At 49.0% G+C, this 23355-nt stretch overlaps 1 protein-coding gene across 1 annotated transcript; it reads left to right on the forward strand.

Moving 5' to 3' along the window:
• The first annotated feature begins 1706 nt into the window (after window positions 1-1706).
• LIX1L (limb and CNS expressed 1 like) lies at window positions 1707-21573 on the forward strand. The gene is given in 7 exon segments (XM_090052915.1): window positions 1707-1822; window positions 1824-2044; window positions 7972-8135; window positions 13408-13548; window positions 14332-14427; window positions 16332-16409; window positions 16572-21573. Coding segments are annotated over 7 exon segments (1044 nt in total). The 5' UTR covers window positions 1707-1721; the 3' UTR covers window positions 16815-21573.
• Window positions 21574-23355: the final 1782 nt, after the last annotated feature.

Consider the following 23355-nt stretch of genomic DNA (forward strand, 5'->3'; position numbering starts at 1 on the left):
CTGAGCAGATCATCAAGTCTGACGCGGCAGGAAAAAGTACTGGGGTCAGGTGATTGTCTAGTCTTGTCTTAAAGACCCTCAGGGTAGGAGCCAGCACTTCTCTTGGAAGTTGGTTCCAAATCCTAGCCGCCCTGACAGTGAAGTCGCGCCTCCAGATGTCTAGCCTGAATCTACCCTCTGCCAGCTTGTGACCGTTATTCCTGGTCACTCGTGGTAGTGCTCGGGGGAGCAGGGACTCCCTCAGTGCCTGCTGGTCCCCTCTGACTAGTTTGTAACAGGCCACGAGCTCCCCCCTCTGCCTTCTCTTGTGGAAGCTGAACAGGTTCAGGTCCCGTAGCCTCTCCTCGTCGGGCCTGCCCTGCTGCCCCCTGATCATATGAGTGGCATCCTCTGGACCCTCTCCATGCTGTCCACATCCCTCTTGAAGTGGGGCGCCCAGAACTGGACACAGTACTCCAGCTGCGGCCCGACCAGTGCTGCATAGAGGGGGAGGATCACCTCCTTGGACCTGCTCGAGACGCATCTATAGATGCATGACAAGGTGCGGTTGGCCTTCCTGACTGCCTCCCCACACTGCCGGCCCATGTTCATCTTGGCATCAGTGATGGCTCCAAGATCCTTTTCTGTCTGTGCACTGATGAGAAGGGACTTCCCCAGCCTGTAGGTATGGTGCCGGTTCTTCCTCCCCAGGTGCAGCACCTTGCACTTGTCAGTGTTGAATCCCATCCTGTTCTCATCCGCCCACCCCTGGTGTGGGGCTGACATTCCTGCAGCTTCAGAGAAGGCCCCGGGGACGAGGCTGCCTGTGACGGGAAAAGCCATGTTGAGTGAACTCCCTGTGGCTCAAGGGAGTGTGCGAAGGGCATGTGTCTGCTCATTAGGGTGTGCGAGGGGTGTGCAAATGCTTATCGGGGCATGTGAGGGGTCTGCACCTGTTTGTTGGTGGTGACTTGACAGCAGAGCAAGGCCAGAAGCTGATGTCCACCCCGAACCGTGGCAGGCAGTCAGCCCCCCTCGGCCACGGACACTGGAGCAGATTCCATCAGCATGGCTGCCTGTGCTCATCCTGCCTAGTCCAGGAGCCTGCACCTTGGCCCCAGTATCCCAGAATCCTTTGCAGTTAGCCACACTCCCAAGGTGCTTTGCGCTGTGCTGCGTGTTATCATCACCACCCCTAGGTGGCATACCCGCGCTCTGATTGGCCGGAGGGCCACAATCCCCGCCCCTCACTCCTAGCGCCGTCCCTGGACTACGCCCCTGTGGTCCATTGAGCTATTTGGTTGGCTGTTGTCTTTCCCCGCCCCCCGCTTTCAGCCAATCAGAGTGCAGCTGAGTTCCCTCTGTGCCCACCCCTACCTCTGGGACTGTGACTGGGTAGGCCTCCCCAAACCCCGCCCCTTCCCTTGCTGATTGGATCACAATTCCCCCACCCTCGGGGAGAGGCTTCTTTTCAGTGCCCGCCCACTCCCGCGAGACACTCTGATTGGATACCTTCCCTGGCGGCGCCGCGCGGCGATTGGGCACCTCCCTCTGAAGTCTCCGCCTCGTTCCCCGGGGGAGCCGCGTGGAGATTGGTCGCCTCCCTCTAGGTCACCGCCCCGTCCGGGGGAGCCGCGCGGGGATTGGCCCCTGGGCCGCGCCGGGCCCGCCCCCCCGGGGTGAGTGACAGCGGCGGGCCCGGGCTCTGTGTAGAGCGCTTGGCTACGGCGGCCGGGCGGGCCATGGAGTCGCTGCGCGCCCAGCGCTTGCAGCCGGGGGTCGGGGCGCTACGCCCGCTGCGCCCGGGGGTCACTGGCGCCGCCGCCCCCGCGCCCCCGCCCGCGCCCGCCGCCGCCGCCGCCCCCACCCGCGCTCGGCCTCGGCCTCGGCCTGCCGCCGCCGCCGCCCGGCCTGGGGCTGGGGCTGGGACTAGGGCTGGGGCTGGGGTTGGGGCTGGGGCCGGCGGGCGGGTCTCCGGGTGGCGCGGCGCCCCCGGCCGTGCTGCGGGAGGCGGTAGAGGCGGTGGTGCGGAGCTTCGCCAAGCACACGCAGGGATACGGCCGAGGTGAGCCCCTGAACCGGGGTGACGTGATGGGGGTCAGTCACGTGACGGGGGGCAAGGGGGCCCTAATCCCAATGTGATGCCCGCCCGGGGGGGTGCAGGGAGCTGGGGACCCCCCCCCCCCCTTCGGCCCTTGACCACCTCCTGCACCCTGGAGATGGGAGCCGATTGCGCCCGGGTGGGTTCGCTCCCTTCCTGGGGGGTGCAGCTGCGCCGCCCCACGTGAGTTGTCTTGCAGGCTCTTCGTTTTTGGAGGGTATCTTGGGGCAGCCAGGTCCCAAACGGGATGCGGGAGATCGCTTATCCCTGCCGAGAGCAGCCAGAGCTTTGCTTTTTGGAAGAAAAAGAAAGAAAAAAGATTGTGGTTAGGAAATTGTAGAAGATCGGCAGGGATGGGATGGGGGCGGGAGTTGGTTGCTGGATCTAAAACAGCTCCTCGCTGGTTATTTGGAGCTGAATAGGTGTCAGCCTCATGGTGCTCATTAGTGGAAGTGTGTGTGGGGAACGACATCCTCGTCTGGAAATGTGGAGGTTTGACAAGGCTGCTTGGGTGTACTGTAAGGCCTTGCCTTGGGTCTGTGTCTAGCGAAAGAGCCTCGAGTGCCTGGAAAGCAGCGGCAAAGGGAGCTCTAGGCACCGTGATGCTTTGCTTCTCCCAAAGGTGGGATTTTTTTTTTTTTGGCGAGGTCCCTCTGCCTGCTCACATCCCTGGGGCTGCATGGCATCTCATCAGTAGCTGGAAGAAACAACTGACTTATTTCTGTGCTGGAGCGGGTTGCTCTGGGTGTGTTAAGTACTGTGGGAGCGCTTGTCCTCCTCCCCACCACTCCGGGAATGCTTTGACTTCCAGACTCTGGATTGTGGCAGCGGGTCTGATAACTGCAGTCCGATGTCTTCCAGTGGCAACCGCGAAGTGGTTGTGTGCCGTAAATGCAATGGAAGTGCTGTTCTTCTGGCTGGGGAGCGTTTCCACGCCATGTGGAATCGCTTACTCTTTATTATTTAATATGCAAGGCAGATGTGCTGTCGTACGCAATGGGGGGACCGGGAGTTGTCCTCCAAGGCTGTAAACAAGAGCTGATGGGTGTCAAAACAGGCACGCTTTGTACATGCGGCTGCGGGCCGCGTCCGAGTGGTAAATTGAAGTGGGGACCTGCTGCTTTGCTTCTGGTTTGGTTTTGAAAAGCAGGACGCGGCCCCTCTTGCTGCACGCAGCGCTCTGCAGATCCCCATGTGGATGCGATGTCTGCGTGTGTTACAGACTGGGGCTTCTAATTAAAGAGCTGTGTTTGAGAGCCTGCCGCTGAGGGCTGTTATGAATGTTGAAAGGGGCTGTTGGCTGTTTAAGAAGCTCCATTCTAAACCTGGCTGAGCCAGTGTCTGTTTTGTTTAGAAATCCAATGCGTTCAGATGCTGGAGTTTTTTGTTCAAGAAGCCTTGGCTTGGAGCTGCCTTCTCTGCGCCCCCCCTCCCCCCCCCCCCCAATCCTCTTTTAGATATTTTTGTAAACCTTAAGAATTGTTCTTTCCTTGCACTTAAAAAAACAAAACAAAAACCTTGTCCTTGCTCTGCTGAAGTGATGTACTCATATACATTGTGCTTGTATAGATTATGATCTCTTCAGAGCATGGGAAGCTTTCCAAAGTTCTTTTATTAAAAAGAAAACCACCTCTGTAAAAGGTCTTGCGTTGCGGCGTGCTCCGAGATCCTACTGCTCGCGAACTTTGCATGATACCACTGCTACAGAACTGGTGAAATCTGACCTTCCTGCAAGTCCTTGGACAAGTCTCTTGACTTCTGCGCATTGCTGTCAAGGCAGCAAATAAATCTGACTAATCCTGAACCTGACCTATGTTCTAGTCACTTCACGCATGAAACCGATGTCCCATTTGATTGCATTTCTCCCAGGCCAGCAGCCTGTCGGGCTGCTTTTCCTCTGTGCTTTAGCTGCCAGTAAGGGCCTCCAAAAAGCTGATTCTAATTAACCTGCCTTTAATTTCCAACGTGGTCTTCATGCACTTTTTTGTTGTTGTTGTTTTTTTGGCTGGGCTGGGCTGGGCCAACTGCTCATTGGAAAGCTGAATAACTCGTCCATCTTCACTTGTTTCCTTGCGGTTTCAGCCAAAACAAGCATCCAACTCTTGGCTTGCAATGCACGTTATTTTAATATAGTCTCTGGATCAGAACCTCTGGCCCTTCTTCCACGTGGCTTTAATTTCTCTCTTTCTCCTTGCCCTGTCTTGTTCCTGTCGCCTTCTGTGTTAGTAAACCATTAAATGACATGAATGCTCCCCCTTTTTTTACGGTGGCATTTTGGGGTGATGGATGCTGATTTTTCTGAACTCTGGTCAGCTAAGGAACTTGAAGGTCTGTGACCCAGAATAAATTGAGGGCAAAATTATCCCCTAGCCCTCACTTTTCTGTATCTGTGAACAATGGGTCTATGAAGCTGGAAAATCGCAAGTTTTCAAGCCAGTGGCTTCCCTATAAATATGAATGGTGGTGTGGAGTGGCTCGGTAACACCGCTCAGCTGGTATGTCGCTGAAAGGGATAAAACAGAGAGGAATTTTTTTTATGCTTATTCAAGGAAAAAGAGCTTGTAACTCTGAATGTTGCTCTGGGTTTCTGTGATGCTACTTTGTCTTCTGCAGTTGTTTTTCATTCTCGGCAGCCAGGCACACGGAGTGTCTGCGGCTGCGTCATCATCTAAAATCAGACAGTTTGTTTAGAAAGGACTTTTCCAGGGTTACAATTAGGCATTTAACTCTCCCCTCTTAATTGCACTGCCTATGTTCTGTGTCAGCCTGGAAGCGTCTATTCTAGTCGTGAGCAAGAGCCTCTTAGATCCGCGGTTGTCAGGTGGGGTTCCATAAGTGCCTCTTAAGGGTGCCCCACAATCTTAGGTGTGCAAGTGGGATCCACAAGATAACCCCAGGGATGTTGAGGAGAAATCTGTAGTGTTTAATTAAACGCATTCTGTTGTGGGTTGAGTTCTTTGCCACAAAAAAATTGCTCTGTTGTTCTGTAATCAAAAAAGTGGAAGCTAAGATCTGGCATTTTTTGAGGGGTGCCTCAAGTCTATCAAGGGGTGCCTGGAGGCTAAAAAAGATTGAGAATGGCTGTCTTAGATGCAGCTCAGCTACCTGATCTGTTGCTCCAATAGCTAATCAAGTGCCCTGCAACTGTAACCCTAATGTGCAGGTGACACATAAAGAGAGAACTGCCTTGGAGTTGAATAAATCCACCCTGCATATATGGTCTTGTCACATTACCCCCACTTGGTTGTGCAACATCCAGCTGCTCTGCTCCAGCCCCATCAAATCTATTTGTCTTGCTTTGAAGGATGAGAATAACCAGGGCCTTTCTTAAGGCTGTGTGATGCTTGCTACAGTTTAACTTCATTTGCAAAGTCATCTCTGAACAGCTGCTGCTGCAGACGCTGTTCACCCCATGTCAAATAGCCTCTCAAACGGTGGCTCAATAAAGCATTGTCTCTGAATGCCCCAGGGAGGATTATGTGCCTGACTCCTGTTGTCAATAGCAAGGGAATCTGCGTTTTTATGTTCGAATTCCATGCATACGTTGGCACGCTGTCTGTGCCGGCAGAGAACCGCATGTTGTATATGGTTTGCTGTCAATCTTGAGGTTAGAAGTACACCCCCACATTGGACGTCTGGGGAAGAATCCAAACTTGAACTCAGTCCAAGCTGACTGCGTGCTATTACCAAGCTCTCAAACCCTGCATCTGAAGCAAGACGGGTGAAACGTTTGAGTGAGAAACTCCTGGTAGCTGAATGGTGGCTCTGCCCTTATAGGGCGTTCACCAAATTAATAAATTCAGGCCGTCAGAATTTGCTAGCTCTCTTCCCTTTGGAGATGTGCATGGCTGAAAACAAACAGCCGAGCGTGTGGGCGAATGAAATATTTAGCTAGACAGTGTATGATGTGTTTAGCATGTTCCTCTTGCATGTGTCATCGTGCTGACCTTTCTATTTGTTTCTTGCCCATGGGAGACTTTTGTCTGCTCAAGTGTCATTTTGCCAGTTACTTGGGCTTGCTGCTGGCTCAGTTAGCACCGTTCATCTTGGGAGAGTGTGTGTTTTGAGTGAAGCTGTCAAATTTTATACCAGTGGCATTCATGCATCGGCAAAATGTTTTGTTATATTTCTGAGAGCCCTTCATTTCAAAGCTGTAGCTGAGGTTAAAAAAGCCTAGAGGGGCTGTAGCTGAGCTTAAAAAGATGGAGCTGGACCTCATGAGCTGTAAGGTCCCTCCCAACCCCTAACACCTAACAGCATCTGTGAAAGAAGGATGGGTGAAGAGGGGGTTTTCCTAATAGATATTGAAAGACCTGACATTTTTGCATAGAAATAATTTAGGTTGACTTAGGAAAAACTCGGTCCTAGAGCAAACATCTAGAGAGGTGGTGGAGGTCTCCATCCTTGGAAGTTCTCAAGAGCAGTTTGCCCATCAAATAACCCAGTGTTTGCCCAATGCTTGGGTGAGATGGTTGAGGTGGGGACAATCCTGCCTCAAGCAGGGGTTGAATTGGATGATTTTTTGAGATCCCTTCCAGCCCTTTTTGGCTGTTGTTCTAAGTTTTTGGAAGGAATTTGAGGTTGGACTATCTGGAAGCTGTAGGACCCTCTTGCCCTTCCAGTTGTGTGACAGATCACTCAGTATACAAACAGCAGCAGAAATGGAGAACAAACAAAGGAAATGCTTCCTCTTCGCGGGGGGTGGCGACAGACGGGAGAGTGTCCTGATTAACATGTCTAGTTCCTGTATATGTATATACAGATAAGAATAATTGACTCTCCTGCTGTGGACACAAAGTTGTGGCAAAGATTAAGGACAAGTCTTTCTTCCTGCATCTACAGTACTACACAATTAGTTGGGTACACACGTGGGAGCTTTGCCTTCTCTCAATAATTGGAGTATGGAGGAGTAGTCCTGCTTGAATCCAGCATGGCAAAGTCTATGTTCCAGTGGCTTCAGGAATAGCTTGCAGACTGTTTAGGAAGGACTCGCATCCTGAAATGGCTGAGACTGCTAAAATAAATGTGCATTAAAGTCTCGGGCTCTGGTTTCCTGATACGAATGGAAAAAAACTTTTCTCCTAAACATGAGCTCTGCTTTTAGCATGTGATTCACCTTTTAATTACACTCTCTCCTGTTCAGAACGACACAGACCCGATTCTCCAGTGCCAGTTTCCTCTGTGATCATGTAGCCACTTTGTGGCAGCCAAGTGTTTCCTCCCAAATTTGAGTCGAATTCTGTCCACAGGTTTGAGTTTTGCAGCCCATGCACTGGTGTGCTTAAAGGGGATGGGAAATGTCTGTGTTCAGGGCGGGTGATTTTTTTCCAGCAGAAATCCTAGCACGAGTATAGATCACACAGACTGTGGCTCTTACTAAGTTTCCTGCATCCAGCAATTCTTCAGCTGCAGAGTTGCTCGGGATTTTGCCGTCTCTTGCTCTTTAAATACCTGGGGAACAAAGTCTAGTCTGCTCCTTAATACTGACACTGCAGCTGATTCCCCTGCTGATGGTGTTGCCCTTACCTTACCAATCTGGTCTCTTTAAGAGAAATGCATTGTTGCCTTGCTCCTTTGCTAACTTGGATGCCTTCCTTTGGGTCTCTAGGTTTGAAGGAAGAGAGATTTCCTTTTTAACTGACTTGTGGGACGTTTGATCTCAAAGTCAGACCCTGTGACTGAGATGGTGAGCACCTGCTGCTGATGGCTTTCAGAGTTGGACTGTGACTTCGGTTTATGGGAGGGAGCCCCGTGGTGGTGGATATATTCATGCTGGTGTGTGGGTGCTAGGAGGAGTCTGTTTCTATGTGAGAGTGATCACTGCGAGTGATACTGAACTTCCAGGATTTGTTCCCTGTGTCTGAACCCACCTCCTGCTTCTGTCTCTTCAGTGAATGTCGTGGAGGCTCTGCAGGAGTTTTGGCAGATGAAGCAGTCGCGTGGTGCCGACCTGAAGAACGGAGCCCTCGTGGTGTATGAAATGGTCCCTTCCAATAGCCCCCCTTATGTCTGCTACGTCACCTTGCCAGGGGGCAGCTGCTTTGGCAGTTTCCAGGTAGGCCTATGTGATTATATATATATTTTTTTTCCCATAGATTTCATAGACATTAGGGGTTGGAAGGCACTTCGTGAGATCATTGAATCCAGCCCCCCTGCCAGAGGCAGGAAGTCTGCAGGGATCAGATGATCCCAGCAAAATAAACATCCAGATGCCTTTTTGAATGAGTCCAAAGTAGGTGCTTGCACCACCTTTAGGGGGAGTCTGTTCCAGAGCTTGGACACTTGAACTGTAAAGAAGTTCTTCCTTATTTCAAGTCTGAATTGCCCTTCTAGAAGTTTGTGGCTTTAGACCTTGTTATCCCTGGAGAACAACTGTTCTCCCAGATGCTGATGGTACCCTGCTTAGATAAAGGCAGTCCTCAGACTTAGAACACAGTTGGTTCCTGCAAACCACGTCTTACAACATTTCAACAACTTGGAACCAATTTTCGCACAGGAAACAATATTATAAATGAGGGACTAATTCCTGAACCAAGGCCTGATACCCTATTTTCACCCCAAAAAACCCATAATTTTGTACAGTACTCGATCAATTATATAAAATAAATTAGTTATATTACTTCTCTATAAGTATTTATTTATGTATTTTATATTGTAAATGTATAGATCTGGGGGTCACAACCCCCCCCCCCCCAAAATGCCCTCCTGGACAAGTGGCAGGACCGTGGCTTCTCCTGCAGCCGTCCAGCTCAACCCCAGCACTGGGGTGAGGCAGGTAGTGCAACCAGCCAGGGGATCAGCTGGATGAGCCGTGGCTTCTCCTGTGGCTGCCCGGCGCAGCCCCAGAACTGCCTGCCTCGTCCCAGTGGGAGCAACCAGATGAGCTGCGGCTTCTCCCGCAGTCATCTGGCGCAGCCCTGGCACTGCCTACTTCACCCCAGCAAGTTGAACAAATCCCTTAGTAAAACAGGAAATCTTCAACTTTCGTAGAAGTCAGCCTTCCCAACTCAGGAGACTGGTCAGTCAGGCACTAAGGGACCATGACCCCCTAGGAAGGGGAGTCCATGAGAAATGGTTTTCTTCCTCTCTGACTGCATTTCCAGGAGGGATGGGATGGACTTCCCTTGTGCTTTGAGGATGGGGGATAACAGTGGGGGAGCAGCCAGACAAGCTGCTGCTTCTCCCGCCACCTATAGTCCCCACTCCTAGAGGCTGACATAGCCCCAGCTGGGCAGCATTTGCCCCAGCCCCTCCTCCTGCAGGGGCCCTGATCTGCACCCCCATGGCCCTTTCCTTCCCCTTCCCCTTTCACCGACAGACTGGTATCCAGCATTCAGGATTGTAAGGTACCTGAGTCAGAACTTCAAATCCCAGGTGTCAGTTTACAAATGTCGTAACTGCGGTTCATTGCAACTCGAACTGTCGTATGTCGAGGACTGCCTGTACTCGTAGGCAGCCACCAAGTCCCCCTCTGAGCCTTTTCTTCGCTAGGCTGAAGAGTAACATTTTCCTCAGCCTCTCCTCATAAGGCTTGCTGTCTTGGCCTTTGATTATACAAGTGGCTCTCCTCTGGACTCTCTTGAGTTTATTTACATCTGTCCTGAAGTGGGGGGCCCAAAACTGGACGCAGTACTCTAGCTGTGCCCTCACTATGGCCAAGTGAAGTGGGAGGATGACGTCCCTGGTTTTGCTCGAGATGCATCAGTAAATGCATGCCAGTGGTTGATTTGCTCTGCCGGCCACGGCATTGCATTGGGGGCTCATGTTCATCTTGTGATCAATCAAGAACCCCAAGTCCCTTTTGGTCGCAGTGCTAGCAAGCATAACACCACCGAGCCTATAAGTATGATGCTGGTTTTTGTCTTCCAAGATGGAGTACCCTGCACTTCTATGTTGAATGCCATCAGGTTTTGGTCTGCCCACTTCGCAAGTATGTCCAGGTCAGCTTGTATCCCCAGCCTATCCTCCAGCATGACCACCTTCCCCCATAGTTTAGTGTCATCTGCGAACTTTGCCAGTCCACATCTGATGCCCAAATCCAGGTCATTAATGAAGATATTGAAGAGTACTGGCCCAAGCACCGAGCCCTGGGGGACTCCTGGTAACCTTGTGCCACGTTCATTTGTTCCTATCAACTAGTACCCTTTGGGTCCGTCCCTGGAGCTAGTTCCCCAGCCATCGGACTGTGAGGTGGTCGAGGCCACAGTTCCCCAGCTTGGCCGTGAGGACATCGTGGGAGACCAAGTCAAAGGCCTTCTTGAAGTCCAGATAAATGACATGAACCTCATCTCCCTTGTCCAGGCAATGTGTTACCTGGTCATAGAAGGAGATGAGGTTGGTCAGGCAAGACCTTCCAGTAATAAAACCATGTTGGCTAGCATTCATTAGGTTGCCTTCCCTTGGCCTGTTGCAGATGGATCCCTTGATAATTTTCTCGAAGATCTTTCTAGGGATGGATGTCAGACTGATAGGTCTGTAAGTCCCTGGATCTTCTTTCTTCCTTTTCTTGAAGATTGGGACCACGTTGTCTGTTTTCCAGTCTGCCGGTATGTCACCCGAGCACCATTAGCTTTCAGATATCTTGGCCATGGGGCATGCTGTGATGTCTGGCAGCTGTTTTAAGACTCTCTGGGGTGTAATCCGTCCAGGCCTGTGGACTTATGGATATCAAGCCTCTCGAGGTGTTCTCTCACTTGATCCATGTCAATTGTGGACCCATCTCCCAAGCCCTAGTTACTTTGTGTCCTGTCTGACAGCATGACCCCCTGAGTAATCGTTTAGGAAATTGGTCTTTTCTTGGGAGTCAGCTGCCCCATTTGATCTCGCAGGAGGCCGGTGTTGTTTTTGTTCTTCCTCTGACTTCCCACATATCTGAAGAATGACTTTTTGTTATCCTTGATTCCAGTGGCTACCCTGAGTTTGGTTGCTGCCTTGGTTTTTCTGGACCTGCAGGTATGAGCTAGTGCTGAATACCTGAGTAGCCCTCCTTGGTGACGGTTCCAGTTTACCATTTGATGTAGGCTCCTTTTTTTTTGTTTGTTTCGGGAGACCCAGAAGTTCCCTATTGAGCCAGGGGGGTTTCCCTGCTCTCTGACTGCATCTCCTGGGGGACAGGATGGACTTCCCTTGCGCTTTGAGGATTAAGTTCTTTAGGAACAACCATTCCTCATGGACTTCCCTTCCTAGGGGGCCATGGTCCCTTTAATGCTTGACTGACCAGTCTCCCAAGTTGGGAAGGCGCTGACTTCCACGAAAGTTGAAGATTTCTGTTTTACTCTTACAGGGATTTACTCACCCTGACTTGGGCAGAGAAAGTAAATGTATCATGGTTGCTGTCACCAAGCTTGCCCTCGATCCTTAGATCACTCGCCAGGTCATCCCCTTTGTCCAGAACCAGATCTAACAGTGCCTGTCCCCTAGTTGGCCTATAGACCTCTTGCGTTAGGTACACGTTGACTGACCCCCCGCCCCCCCCCCCCCCCCCGGTCGCCCAGTGATCTTAGTTTAAAACACTGTCGAGTAGATTAGCCGTTCTGGCCAAGAAGAGCTTCTTCCCTTTCTGGGTGAAGTGGAGGCCATCCCTTCTACCTCTCTCACTGAAGTGTGGAGTGTGGTTAAAAAAGCCAAACCCCTCACAATGGTACCATCACCAGAGTCTTCTGCTCACCTCAACAATGCACCTATTTATCCCTCCAGGGCCCATGACCTGTGACAAGGGGAGGATCAAGAAAAAAACTACCTGAGCCCCCCAGGCCACTGACTCCAGCCCCCAGAGTCCTATAGTCATGCATGACGTAGCTGGGATTGCTCTGAGCGGTATCATTTTGTGCCCACGTGGATGAGTAGCATGGGATGGTGGTTCAAGGGCCAGATGAGTTTGGGTATCCTCTCAATCGCATCACGGACATGAGCCCCAGGGAGCCGGCAAACTCCACGGGCTATGGGGTCAGGGCGACAGATTTGGCCCTCTGTTCCCCTCACGAGGAAATCGCCCATCATGATTATGCTGCGTTGTCTTCTGGGTGCAGTTGCTGGTGGCCCTCCTTCCTCGCATGCTGGGGCTGGGAGTTCGGCCGGTTCGGCTGGTGTGAGGGGTTTGAAGTGGTTGTGCAGCTGCAGGGGAATGGTCTCCCTGGTGCAGTGCCTCCTAGGGCTGGAGACTGCCTCTGTCCAGGCAACCCCTGGCTGGACCTCATGGTAGCTCTTTATTTCCACCAAGGCGTTATCAGCTGTAGGGTGGAATGCCTGGAAGTAGGTGTCCAGTTCCTGATGAGATGGGCCCCACCATCAAGGAGGCTCCCTCAGGTCAGACCTATCAAGTTCCCATTCTGATGAAGTCTTGTCCTTAGCTTGGAAGCTGCAAGGTTTTCTGAGAGCCCCTGTATTAGTGGATCCAGGCTCTTAGATTGTCATATGCTGTGCTGATTGCAAATCACTATACGTTTCTGTCCAGGATCAATCTCTCAATAAATCATTCTTTTGAATTTGTCCATAAATGCTACTATGTCACCACCTAATTCCCTCTAGTAAGTACAAAGAATAACCAGCATACTGCAAATGCCCAGGTAAGATGCAAGGTTTCTAAGGCAATAGCCAGTTGTTAGGGTAACACTTTTATGTACCTATAGTTAGATCTCTGTTCTGTACAGGGGGAAGCAGTTGGGTATGAAATGTTGATACCATAAGCTTTGGCATGATTGCAGTTCCAGTCTCTGAATTTGACCCAGTATCTCTCCCTAAGATGCCAAGAAAATTGGCAACTGAGTTCTAACATTTGATCAATAGCTTCTGCCTTGCCTTTGAGCAGGAAAAGGTCCAACACAAATATCCTGCCAGAAAGATTAAAGTCCAAGAATCACACAGGGTCCTGATTTTGTAGCAAAGAAATCCGAAAGGCAGTGGCTTTAGGCAGTTGCATATCAGCCTTGGTTTGAAGAAAGTGTCCAAAAGAAACAGTTTGGGCTGCTGAGCTGCCTACCCATTGTGAAGAGCAGCCGTCACGTTTTTAGAATGGGATGACTGCATTTGAGTTATAAGCTAATTAATTTCGCTGACAGTCTGATCAGTGGTATTTTCTTCCCCCCATCCAGATAGGCAAGCTGAACTCAGCACGTACTGTTTAATTTTTGCATTCAGCGTGGTTAGGATAGCTGTGGTTTAAAACTCTCTCCTAATGACTTCAGGATGTTGGAGAGAACAGCTTTCCAGTACTCCACAACACGACCACCTAATAGCTGTTTCATGCGTCTGAGGGAGGAGAACTTCTTGGAGCGTGTCGGGCCCAACTGATCTCAGCCGTTCCCGTGCTTGTATTTATCTCTCCCCAGTTCTGTCCAACCAAAGCCGAAGCCAGGAGGAGCGCCGCGAAGATTGCGCTAATGAACTCTGTCTTTAACGAGCACCCGTCCCGGAGGATCACGGACGAATTCATCGAGAAGAGCGTTTCAGAGGCCTTGGCATCTTTCAACGTAAGGGTTCTGACTGTTGCAGTTGTTGGGGACAGATTGACTGGAAAGCCTCAAATGCCGGGAAGGGAAATTTCTTTTGCATCTGGAAATCCTTAGGGCAGATTTTCAGTGATGCTTTGGAATGTTAGAAAAATATTAAAACAAAGATCAGCTTTAATTCTTGTGGCTTTCTTCCCTCTCTCAGCCCTCTAGTTAGTCCCTTCCTGGATTCAAATGCCCACTCTGCCTATACCCTTAACCCCACACTTGGGGCTAAATTCTGCTCCTACTTAGATCTTTGGGGTTACTTGACACCGGCATATATGAAAGCAGCATTTGGCCCGATAGGTTTTTATCATGCCTGCCACTGAAAGGCTGTGAACTCCAGACTCTTCCCTCTTCTAGAACTTGGAAGAGGTTCTTCTTGTCCTTTTTTACAAACTACTTTTGTATGGAACTGCTTTCAGCAGTGCCAAAATGAAAGCCAGGCTTTCTTGATGTGTACTTCTATCCCAAGAAAGGTTGGCTAGATTGATCCAGTGGAAGAAATGGGAGACAGTCTCTTTGTCTGCCACAGAATACAGTGCCCTGCTAGAGAGTGGCGAGTTTCATGTGGCATTGCTTAGAATGCCTAATAAAGTAGGACTGTGAGGACTTGTTCCTTCAATAGTCTTTGACTTTCAGTGGGAAACCGTTTCTAGATATTGCAGCAGAGTCCTGGGGAGATGCTGTCTCTGTTTCCATGTGTGGGGGCTGAAGCTGGCTCCTCTTATTTCCTGGCTATAATCGCAGCCTTTCTTGCAGGGTAATCGTGAAGAAGCTGATAACCCAAACACTGGAATCGGTGCTTTCCGTTTCATGCTGGAATCCAACAAGGGGAAGTCCATGCTGGAGTTTCAGGTACTGTTCATAACTGGATTCCACGTGTGGGTCTGGATTAAAGCAACTGATGTCCCCCTTCTAGCCATGTAGTGCAACATGCATGCCTCTTTGACTGCAAAGGCCTAGTACAAGGGCCTTTTTATGGTGCTTTTAATCTTCAGGAAAGACTTCAGCCACAGGATCCGGATCTTTGAAGCTGTTTCTGGAGTGCAGGTACATCTGCTCCAGGGCTGTGGTGTGGGCTTCCCTCTGAAAATAACCTGGGATGCCTTTGCAGAGACTAGTGTCCTCCTAGAAGAGGTTTTGCATGTGCTTGAGAGTCTGATGGGATCTAGCATGTTTGACACTGGAATACTTTGGTAAGAGGAGGCAACATGGTGTAGTGGTCAGAGGAGAGGAGTAGGTGGGAATAGAATGCCATCATTGTCCACACTGTGGTGGTGGGTAAGTAGCATCCCCTGTAGAATTAGAGTAACCAAGACAAGAATCCTGTTGTGGTGCTGGGAGACAACTGAATCGGGGGCACTGGCCCCACTCTTGATCCACGAGGTCTCCAGCTCTCGTTTTTACCTTATTTGTGAACCTTTAATCTTCTCTCTGCCTGTTCAGCATCTGCAGATCAGTATCAAGCTTCCTGCTCTCATTAGTGTTCTTTGCGGTGGCGTGCTTGTCCAGTCCAGATCATGGAGGGGTGCTGCCATTGTTACATGCTTGTGGCTGCAGAGGGAGTGTGCCCAGTACCCAGAGCTGATGACTAGGAGTTCAGATGCCTCCTCTCTGCCTTGGAGGAGAGGCTTCTCCACTGAGGAGAGCAGCAAGCACCAGGAATTGGCACTTTGTACCCTGCATCTGCTTTGCCCCCTCTCTGACACATGGGCTGATCTGCCTCTGAAGTTTAGGCCCTTTTGCTTGGATCCCTGTATGGAAATGTGAGTGTTTATTGAGATGTAGCTTTACAATTGTTATTCCTAATGCCCCACCAGTGACTGGATTTGGGAATCCTGTATAGAGAAGAGAATATCCTATTGTATCCTGTTCTGAAGTGAGGCTTGGCAGCTTCATCAATGCAGGCGCCTCTAGTCTGCAGCATAGTTTTTATTTGGGGGTCTTGGCTGTTCACAAGCATCACTGATGCTGTCTTCTCACTTGGATGGTTTCCCTTGAATGGAAATATTCGGGCGGCAGAGGATACGAGTGTTTATATAAACGGCCCTGTTTATATAGGGCGACGCCACGCTCTGGATGTTGCGTGGGATCTGGGAAGCCTGGCTGCTTGGGGAATTTATGCAGCCTTCAGAAAGAATTGTGTGCTGAGTTTGCATTCAAATTCAGCTCCATGTTGTCTCCTGCCAGCCTCTGGGGATAGTGTGCACAGAGGTTGTTTTAACCTTGCAGACAGTCTTAAGGGTCTGTGTCATCCAACTGTTGGTGCAGGTTTTGTGTGCAGCGGTGCAGGCTTCTTTCTTAGGTGACAGATCAGCTTCTCAGAATGAGAGGCTCTTGCAGATACCTTTGCAGGGAAGTGAATGTGCTTCTGATCTCTCTAAGAGCTTTACTGTACAGTGTGAAGTGGCCCAACTCAGAGAAAGCCAGTAAGTCAGCTCTGTGCATACTACAGTGGTACATGAGGTTCTGGGTGATGGTGGGGGACCCTGCTGTGTCAGGTGCTCTACAAATGCATAACAAGTAGTCCCTGCCTTGAAGCATGTAATCTTGGCTGTGATGCTGGCACTTAGCTGCTCTTCACTGGGGGGGAGACTGAAACACTCCAGACTTTCTTGCATCAGCTCTTTACTGCACTGCATCTAAGCAGTTTGTGATCCTCCCAAGAAGCTGGTTTGCCCCTCTCTGAGCCTTCCCAGCTCCTCTTCTTCCCTCACTGCTCTTGACCTTCAGAGTCTGACTGCCCTTTCCCCTTGCAGGAGCTGATGACTGTCTTCCAGCTGCTGCATTGGAATGGCAGCCTCAAAGCTATGCGAGAGCGGCAGTGCTCACGGCAGGTAAGTGCGTTGTAGTCCTGCTCCAGAGATCTGTGGTCTCCTGGATCCTTCTCACAGGCGGGTTCTTCACTTCCCTGTGGGCTGTATCTTGGTGCCCAAGGTGTAGCCCACTTTGTCACCCCTCCCTCATGAGCTCCCCTCGGGTGTGTTTCTGACCCTCAGGAGGTGCTAGCTCACTATTCACACCGGGCTTTGGATGACGACATAAGGAACCAGATGGCCATGGACTGGGTGAACAGGGAGCAGAGCACTCCGGGAGCCCTCTCCAGAGAGCTGGCCTCGACAGAGAGAGAGCTGGATGAAGCCCGCCTGGCTGGGAAAGAGTTGCGTTTCCACAAGGAGAAGAAGGACATCCTGATGTTGGCAGCCGGGCAGCTGGGAAGCATGCATCCTTCCACCTGTTAGACTGTGCGCGTCGGCCGTTCCGTGGCCCTGGGCCTTCTAACAACTCTGTGCTGATTAGCACATGCAGCAGTTCCTTCTCCAGAATCACGGCCTGTTTTGCACATTTTTTTAAAAGGTTTTTTTTTTTTTTTTAAAGTTCCTGTACAGATTTTTTTAATCCGTTTTTAATACTCTTTGACTTCGTATCTACTAAAGAATCCCTCCACCTCTTCAGTCTCAAAGCATGTCTTTTTAAAGGCCTCCTTTCAGTATTAACCCTACTCTAAAGACCTCTGTTCTACCTAGGTACTGTTTGGATAATGGGATGAATGGGAAATGGACCATTTTCCCTCAGCACAGCTGTACCCTGTTGGATCTGAGTGTGTGTGTGAGGCAAGCCTGCCTTTCTTTCTGCTTTTGCAGCTGGAGAGGTTTTACCAAACCTCTCGCACCTTGAGAAGCACAGCAGCTAGAGATGCCTTCTCTTCTGTATGCAAAAATACGTGCTGCATTGCAGACTGTACTAAAGCATAGATGGGGAATTGCAGAGCTAGGATTTTTGCTTCTAGCCTGTCCTGTCCATCCAGGTTCCAAGCTTTGGGTAGGGTGTCTGGGTCCATTTCTGCCCTGACATTCCCTTTCCTATAGAGTAGACTCCAGATGCCTGTCTCTCAGACATTCAAAGTGAATGATTCACTTAATACCAAATGACAGGGCTCCTGTGTGGCTTTTTTGAGGGACTGGGCTTGGCAGTAAGGAATTAACCTTAGTCTTTTAATTAAGTCTCTTCTAGATGAGGAGGCCTGTAGCTTCCCTCCCTTTTTCTCTGGGGTTTGACCTAGCTTGGAAGGAAGTGCGGTGGGAAGGATGGCCTTGGAGATGCCATTTTAAGCTCTGCCAGTAGGTGGTGGTGCAAAGTGTCTAATATGCTTGACTGCAACCAAGCATCTTTGCAGTATTGTAGTGCCCCCTGCCTAGTTAGGGGAAGCCCAAGTTCTGGGCTTGTCTTATGTGTGTGTGTCTCTCTGGCATCAAGCTTTTGGCTCTGCAGTTCCAACCTGGCTTAAGGATGCCTCCAATCTGGATGCTGGATGTGAAACCCTTTTGAAAAGAATTGCCAGATTGATAGAGCTGGCTAAGAGTGGGAAATGGAGTGCAGAGCTGTTTGGGGCATATCCTCACTGGCCTTGTATTTGCCACCCAATTAACCATAATGGAGTTTAACCTCTTGAACTAGAACATGAGCTCCTCCAGCAATAAAAGCTCTGATTTGGAGCTGAACTTTATGGCTTGGCTTTAACTACACTTGGCTGCTCTTGGTCGGGGTAGAGAAGTCAGAACCCTGATACAGACAGTGCTGCATACAGCACTGGATCCTGCCTATATTATAAAATTGAGGAAACTGCTAGCATGGACAGCTTTGGGTTGAGGCCTAAAAGATTCAGTTATAGTGTCAGTGTGGAAAGAAGTGACTTGCAAGGAGCTACAAAACCCCACTTCGGAACTTGCCCTGTTTTTATAGCATTAGTTGAACAGAACATTTCTGAAATGCAAATCTATATATGCACTTTTTAATGGAAAGAGCTTTGCTCTTAGTATCAGTATTAACACCAGTGCTGCAATACAAGTATCCTTTTAGACAGCAAAGCTCTTCCTGTAGCTGAAGCACAGAACAAAAATTTCTCACTACAGAAGAGCAGTGCACAAGGGGAAACCCAGACAAGACACTAAATCTATTTCTAGCTCCTCTCTAGGGTCTGTGAAACAGGTTATAATGGTTTTGCAGCCAGCTAGACAATCCAGGCTGTTGTCAGCTGTGTAACCACAGCTCTCAAACTCTGGGGTTATCCTGTCTACTGAAGGATATAAACCCCAAATCCAGGGATAATTCCTGGATGCTTATGGCAGAGATGGAAAAACTGCAGCTTTTGTGGAGATGCAACTTGGTAGTAACATTCCTATCTGCGAAAGATGGAATCTAAGCACAACCACAGGACTGGCTTACTGGGTTTCCTCAGCTTTTGCTGAGGAAGGGGAATTGGTTTGAGAACATCTGAATGACCCATACTTCACATCTGCCTCAAGTTTGCAGATTACTGTTATCAAACAGTTCCAGTCTGCTAAATCTTCCCGTGTGCACAAATGCCACTACAATGCAAGCCAGGGATTAATTGCTGTGGTTACCAAATGGGAACATTTTGCTGCCTACTCCAGGACATAATAAGTAGTTGTTTCAGCTCAGACCACAGAGTGGACTGCTGATTCTAGGAGGGGGATGCAGTGACATGTCTTGGGGCTGGTGGGGCTCCAAGTCATCATCTAGGTACAGTTAGCCGTATACCATTGTAATGATGTCAGATATGAAGCTTCAAATCGGCAACGCAAGCTTTTGCTTGCTCTTCAGACTCATGCTTTGCCACTGTGGACAAAAACGTTCCCTAGAAAGTTCCAGGAGGCAAATCAATCATCCTGTGTCTTGAAGCATGTGAAGTGCGGTACAGTGGATCAGCTTATAGCATGAAAATGCTGGTCTTGCAGTTCTGGCTTATGAACCTTTTCCTTTATTCAGCACTCGAAGACAAGAGTCCTGCTTTGTAGCCAGCCAGAGGGAAAGGTCAGAGTGAGTCTATCACTAGTACGGTACTGGTATCCTTGATTCCTAGCACAGTTGAGATTAAGTGCCCAACCCCTAGACAGTGTAATCCAACAAAGGAGCCCATGGCTGGTGTGCAAGGTAATCTTTCTTGCAATATATTAAAGCCTTTTAAATGTATGGTCCAGAGGAGAAGTGGAACTGCCCTATGGATGCAGAGCTGAAGGTTTTAAGTGCTCTGACACTGAGATTTTTTTTTGGGTCTTCCCAAACTTAATTGTCTAGTCCCTGAGCACAGATCTGAAGTCAGGACTTCAGGATCCAACACTCTTGCTCGTTCCACAGAATTCCTCTCCTCTCCTCCTAAAGCAGCCCTCTTATTAAGGACGTTTAGACTAATAGCACATGGATATTCAAGCAATGGTTTTCTCTCTAAACTAAAATCAAGGCATTATTGTTAGGCCTTCTAGTTTTATATCCCTGTCCTAACAATCCTACGTTTGGTTTTTTTATATTTTTTATATGCAGTCTTTTTACACAACAGTATTAAATGTCTAATGCATTTATAAATTTGATTTGTAAATGGCATTTTTTACAGGTTGGTTGATGTTTGACCCTGTACTGGATTTAATATGTTCTTCTAGCAATAGTATGGAGTCTAACTCTTTTAACTAGCACTTCTACTTGCCTATCATGTTAAAATGAAGTGTGTGAAAGTGATTTATCTGAATGCTCATGTCATTTCACCTGAGAGAGCTTGCAGAACTGGCCCTAAATATAGATCTCTAGAAATGGTACAAGTTTCTAGTTTATTTTGAATGGCATCATGTATTTTCCATCTGAACTATGGACCGAAGTGTTTTGCCTTCCTATTTTTCTCCTGTGGTAGAAAGTGGTAATGTCTGGCACTTGTTGACTCTCTCCTGACATGCAGGATCTCTCAGCTAGCCAGTCTGTAGGCTAACAGGCACATGCAGTGCCCTTATGGTAGCTCAGGGGTGGACAAAACACAGCCCGCAGGCCAGATGCGGCCTGCCAGGCCACTCTGTCTGGCCCATGGGGCCCCTAAACATTAATTTTCTAAATTTTTATCTGCCCTGGACTGCCTGTCATGCAGCCCTTGATGGCTTGCCAAAACTTAGTAAGTGGCCCTCCACCCAAAATAGTTGCCCACCCCTGTGATAGCTGCATAATCAGACCATCCTGCTCTGAGATCTAGGGAGCACCCAGCTAGCACAGAAATGTAAGTCTCGTTTGCTAGTGACGTGGAGGCAGGGAGAAATAGCACCATTCGGATATTTGCAATCCATTTTCTATTTCGCTTTTTGGCTAAAACTAGAAAGTTGATGCCACGGAGCTGCACAGGATTATATTCTGAGTAGTAACCACTTCCTGGTGCCATGTAAAAATGAAGTCAGGCCATCTTTTGAAATAAATACACTTGAAACAGTCAGTTTTCCATGCTCAAAGGCCAAGTTGCATTAATGAGATGGCTCTGTGGTAGGAGCAGCATATAAAACTGCAGTGAACAGTAGCTTGTTTATGGAGCAGTGCATGTGCATTCTCCTCCATGCAGTGACTCTTTCTCGGGCAAGTAAGATATCATTAGTTTTGTCTGGGCTATTGAACTGTCATGGCAGCTATGTGAGTAGGCTTTAAATAGAGCCTCCTCAACAGCCTGTGACTCTTTCTTCTGAGAGTCAAATGCCAGTTCAGTCTTTGTTTAGCAATGGCTTGAATTAGACAGACTCTTAGCATCTGCCTTTGCCAGCACTCCCAGCTGGGGGAAGATATCCAACCTCACTACACATCCTGTTTCTCCTCGCAAAAACATGATTCCCTGGGTAGGACCAGTTCAGCTTCATTATAAATGAGCATCTGACACTTTGTTCCTCTCGTTTTAATTAAAACAGATCTTGGAACCTCTTGAGTCTCAAGGGATGGATCAGCAGCCAGGAGATCCCCACGACTCCAGCGCTGTTAATAGCCTAGCTCTCTTGGCCTCCAAAGTCCCTTCCAATTTTACCAGCATAGAGTCCAAATCAAAAACCAGAGCAAGATAAATTGCCTTTCACACACTGCCACCACATCTTCCATTGTATGTCCAAGTTCAGTACAACACATGCATTTTGTATGTATAATTTTTATACAATAAAACACTAAATTTTTTGGGTAGTTTGTCTCTTTCTTCCTTTCCTAATGAGAGATGCAGGATTGATCCTTCAGTGTGCTGTTGGCTCTGATGTGCTATCCCGTGTAACAAAACATGCGAGTGTCTGTTGCTTTCACAAAACCCCCTGAATAGCTGGCGTCGAAATAGGTGTGCCATGGTGGATATGAGAAGCTGCTTAGTTTCTGATCTGTTACTGGGGTTTAGGCAGGCTGGCGTGAAGTGAACCAGTCTGTGCTGATGGCATGCACTTTCTTTGCTAACCCTTCCTGTACCTGAAAAGGGAACTGAAATGGAGAAACCACCTGTCCATGTGGTACTACTCTCGTTCAGCCCTAAGCTGCTTCTCTCCTGCTGTTTATGGCCTCTCCTGAGGGAACCAGCTGTTTGATACATCACAAACCTCTGAGAACAATGCCTCCCTCCACCCCTTCTCTCCCTAAGAATTACCACAGTTGCCTGCAAACTAGTCTCTGCTGGTCCCAGCATCTAGTTATACCAGACAGGATGTATTGACCTGTCTTTTGCAGTATAGCCCTGCTGATGTTGCACAAAATCTGCCTTGCTGCCTTAACTAATGCAGGGGGGTGAGGATGAGGGTCAGATCTTGCACTGTTGCTCCCAAAACTCCTTTTAAAAGGCTTTTCAGCATGGGAAGGCTAATAGCAGTCTTGCCTTTGGGTGAATGTGCTGTCTCTCCTGAAACTTATGAAAGGTGGAGCTACCAACTCTTGGAGGTGGGGATGGCAACAGTTGTTTTGTAGCATGCTGACTGGCAGGTGTCTAAGGAAAGAAATGGGTCTCTTCCCTCTTCGCGAAGTCTTCATCTCCCCTTCCGCAATGTACTGTACACAGTTTGAATGGACAAGAACAGGAACAGCTGTGCCAGTCGGATGTTTGTAGAACCAAATTTCCCATTAGCGGAAGCCCATTATAATCCTCTTCAGCTGAGCACTGAGTCAGCTGAAAATAACAGTTTGGTCCTGCTATTCACGCTTGCTCCTGCACTGGTAGCTCCCATCGGACCATCTCCTGGAGCGTAGGAAAGGTGGGGAAACTGAGGTGCAGAAATAAAGGAATAATCCTGTCACCTGAGGCAGAAGCAGAGCACTCATGAGAGATTCTCTATCTTCTGCCTTGAATTTGGGAAGGCAGCAGAGACTCCTGAGAGGGGAAGAGTGAAATTCTGGCCTGACTTGGAAGGAATAAGGATGCAGTGATGGAAAAGGAGATGGCTGTGCTCATGGGTACCAGTGATGACTACAGCTGAAGCAGTGTCTGCTTATAAAGGGGGCTGGAAGGCATGAGAAGCCAGATGGGCGTGTGTGTGTACGTAAGCTGTGCTCTCTTTTCAGATCATACCTGCTCAGCACTTTGCCTCGTGTTTCACACTTTAGCTGTAACTCCTTCGCTCCAAGGCCTGCGGGAAGGACATGTGCAGAAGACGCTATACGGAATTAAAATGGTTTCATTCTTTTTTTTTCTTCTTTTTTGGGGGTGGGAAGGATGATATTTCACGTGCCTGCCTGCTGACTAAGAAGAACGTGACAAGCTGCCCCAAGTGAGAGACATAGTTTCCACCCTTTTCAAAAAAATAAAATGAAAAGGAACATAAAGTTTTGTTCTTCCACCTTGCATGACTGTTATTTTAAAATCTTGAAGGGTTGGGGAAATGGCACTGGGCTATTTCACTAGCGCACACAGCATCTTGAACACGCAAAACAGTTGCTGTCCAAAACCACTTGGCATCCATAAGCTCCTTGAGAAATTATTGCCACTTGGCAGTTCCCCCCACATAT

The sequence above is a fragment of the Crocodylus siamensis genome, chromosome 6 (genome assembly GCF_052110815.1).
Source record: "Crocodylus siamensis isolate JL-2025a chromosome 6, ASM5211081v1, whole genome shotgun sequence".
In the NCBI taxonomy this organism is placed as follows: domain Eukaryota; kingdom Metazoa; phylum Chordata; order Crocodylia; family Crocodylidae; genus Crocodylus; species Crocodylus siamensis.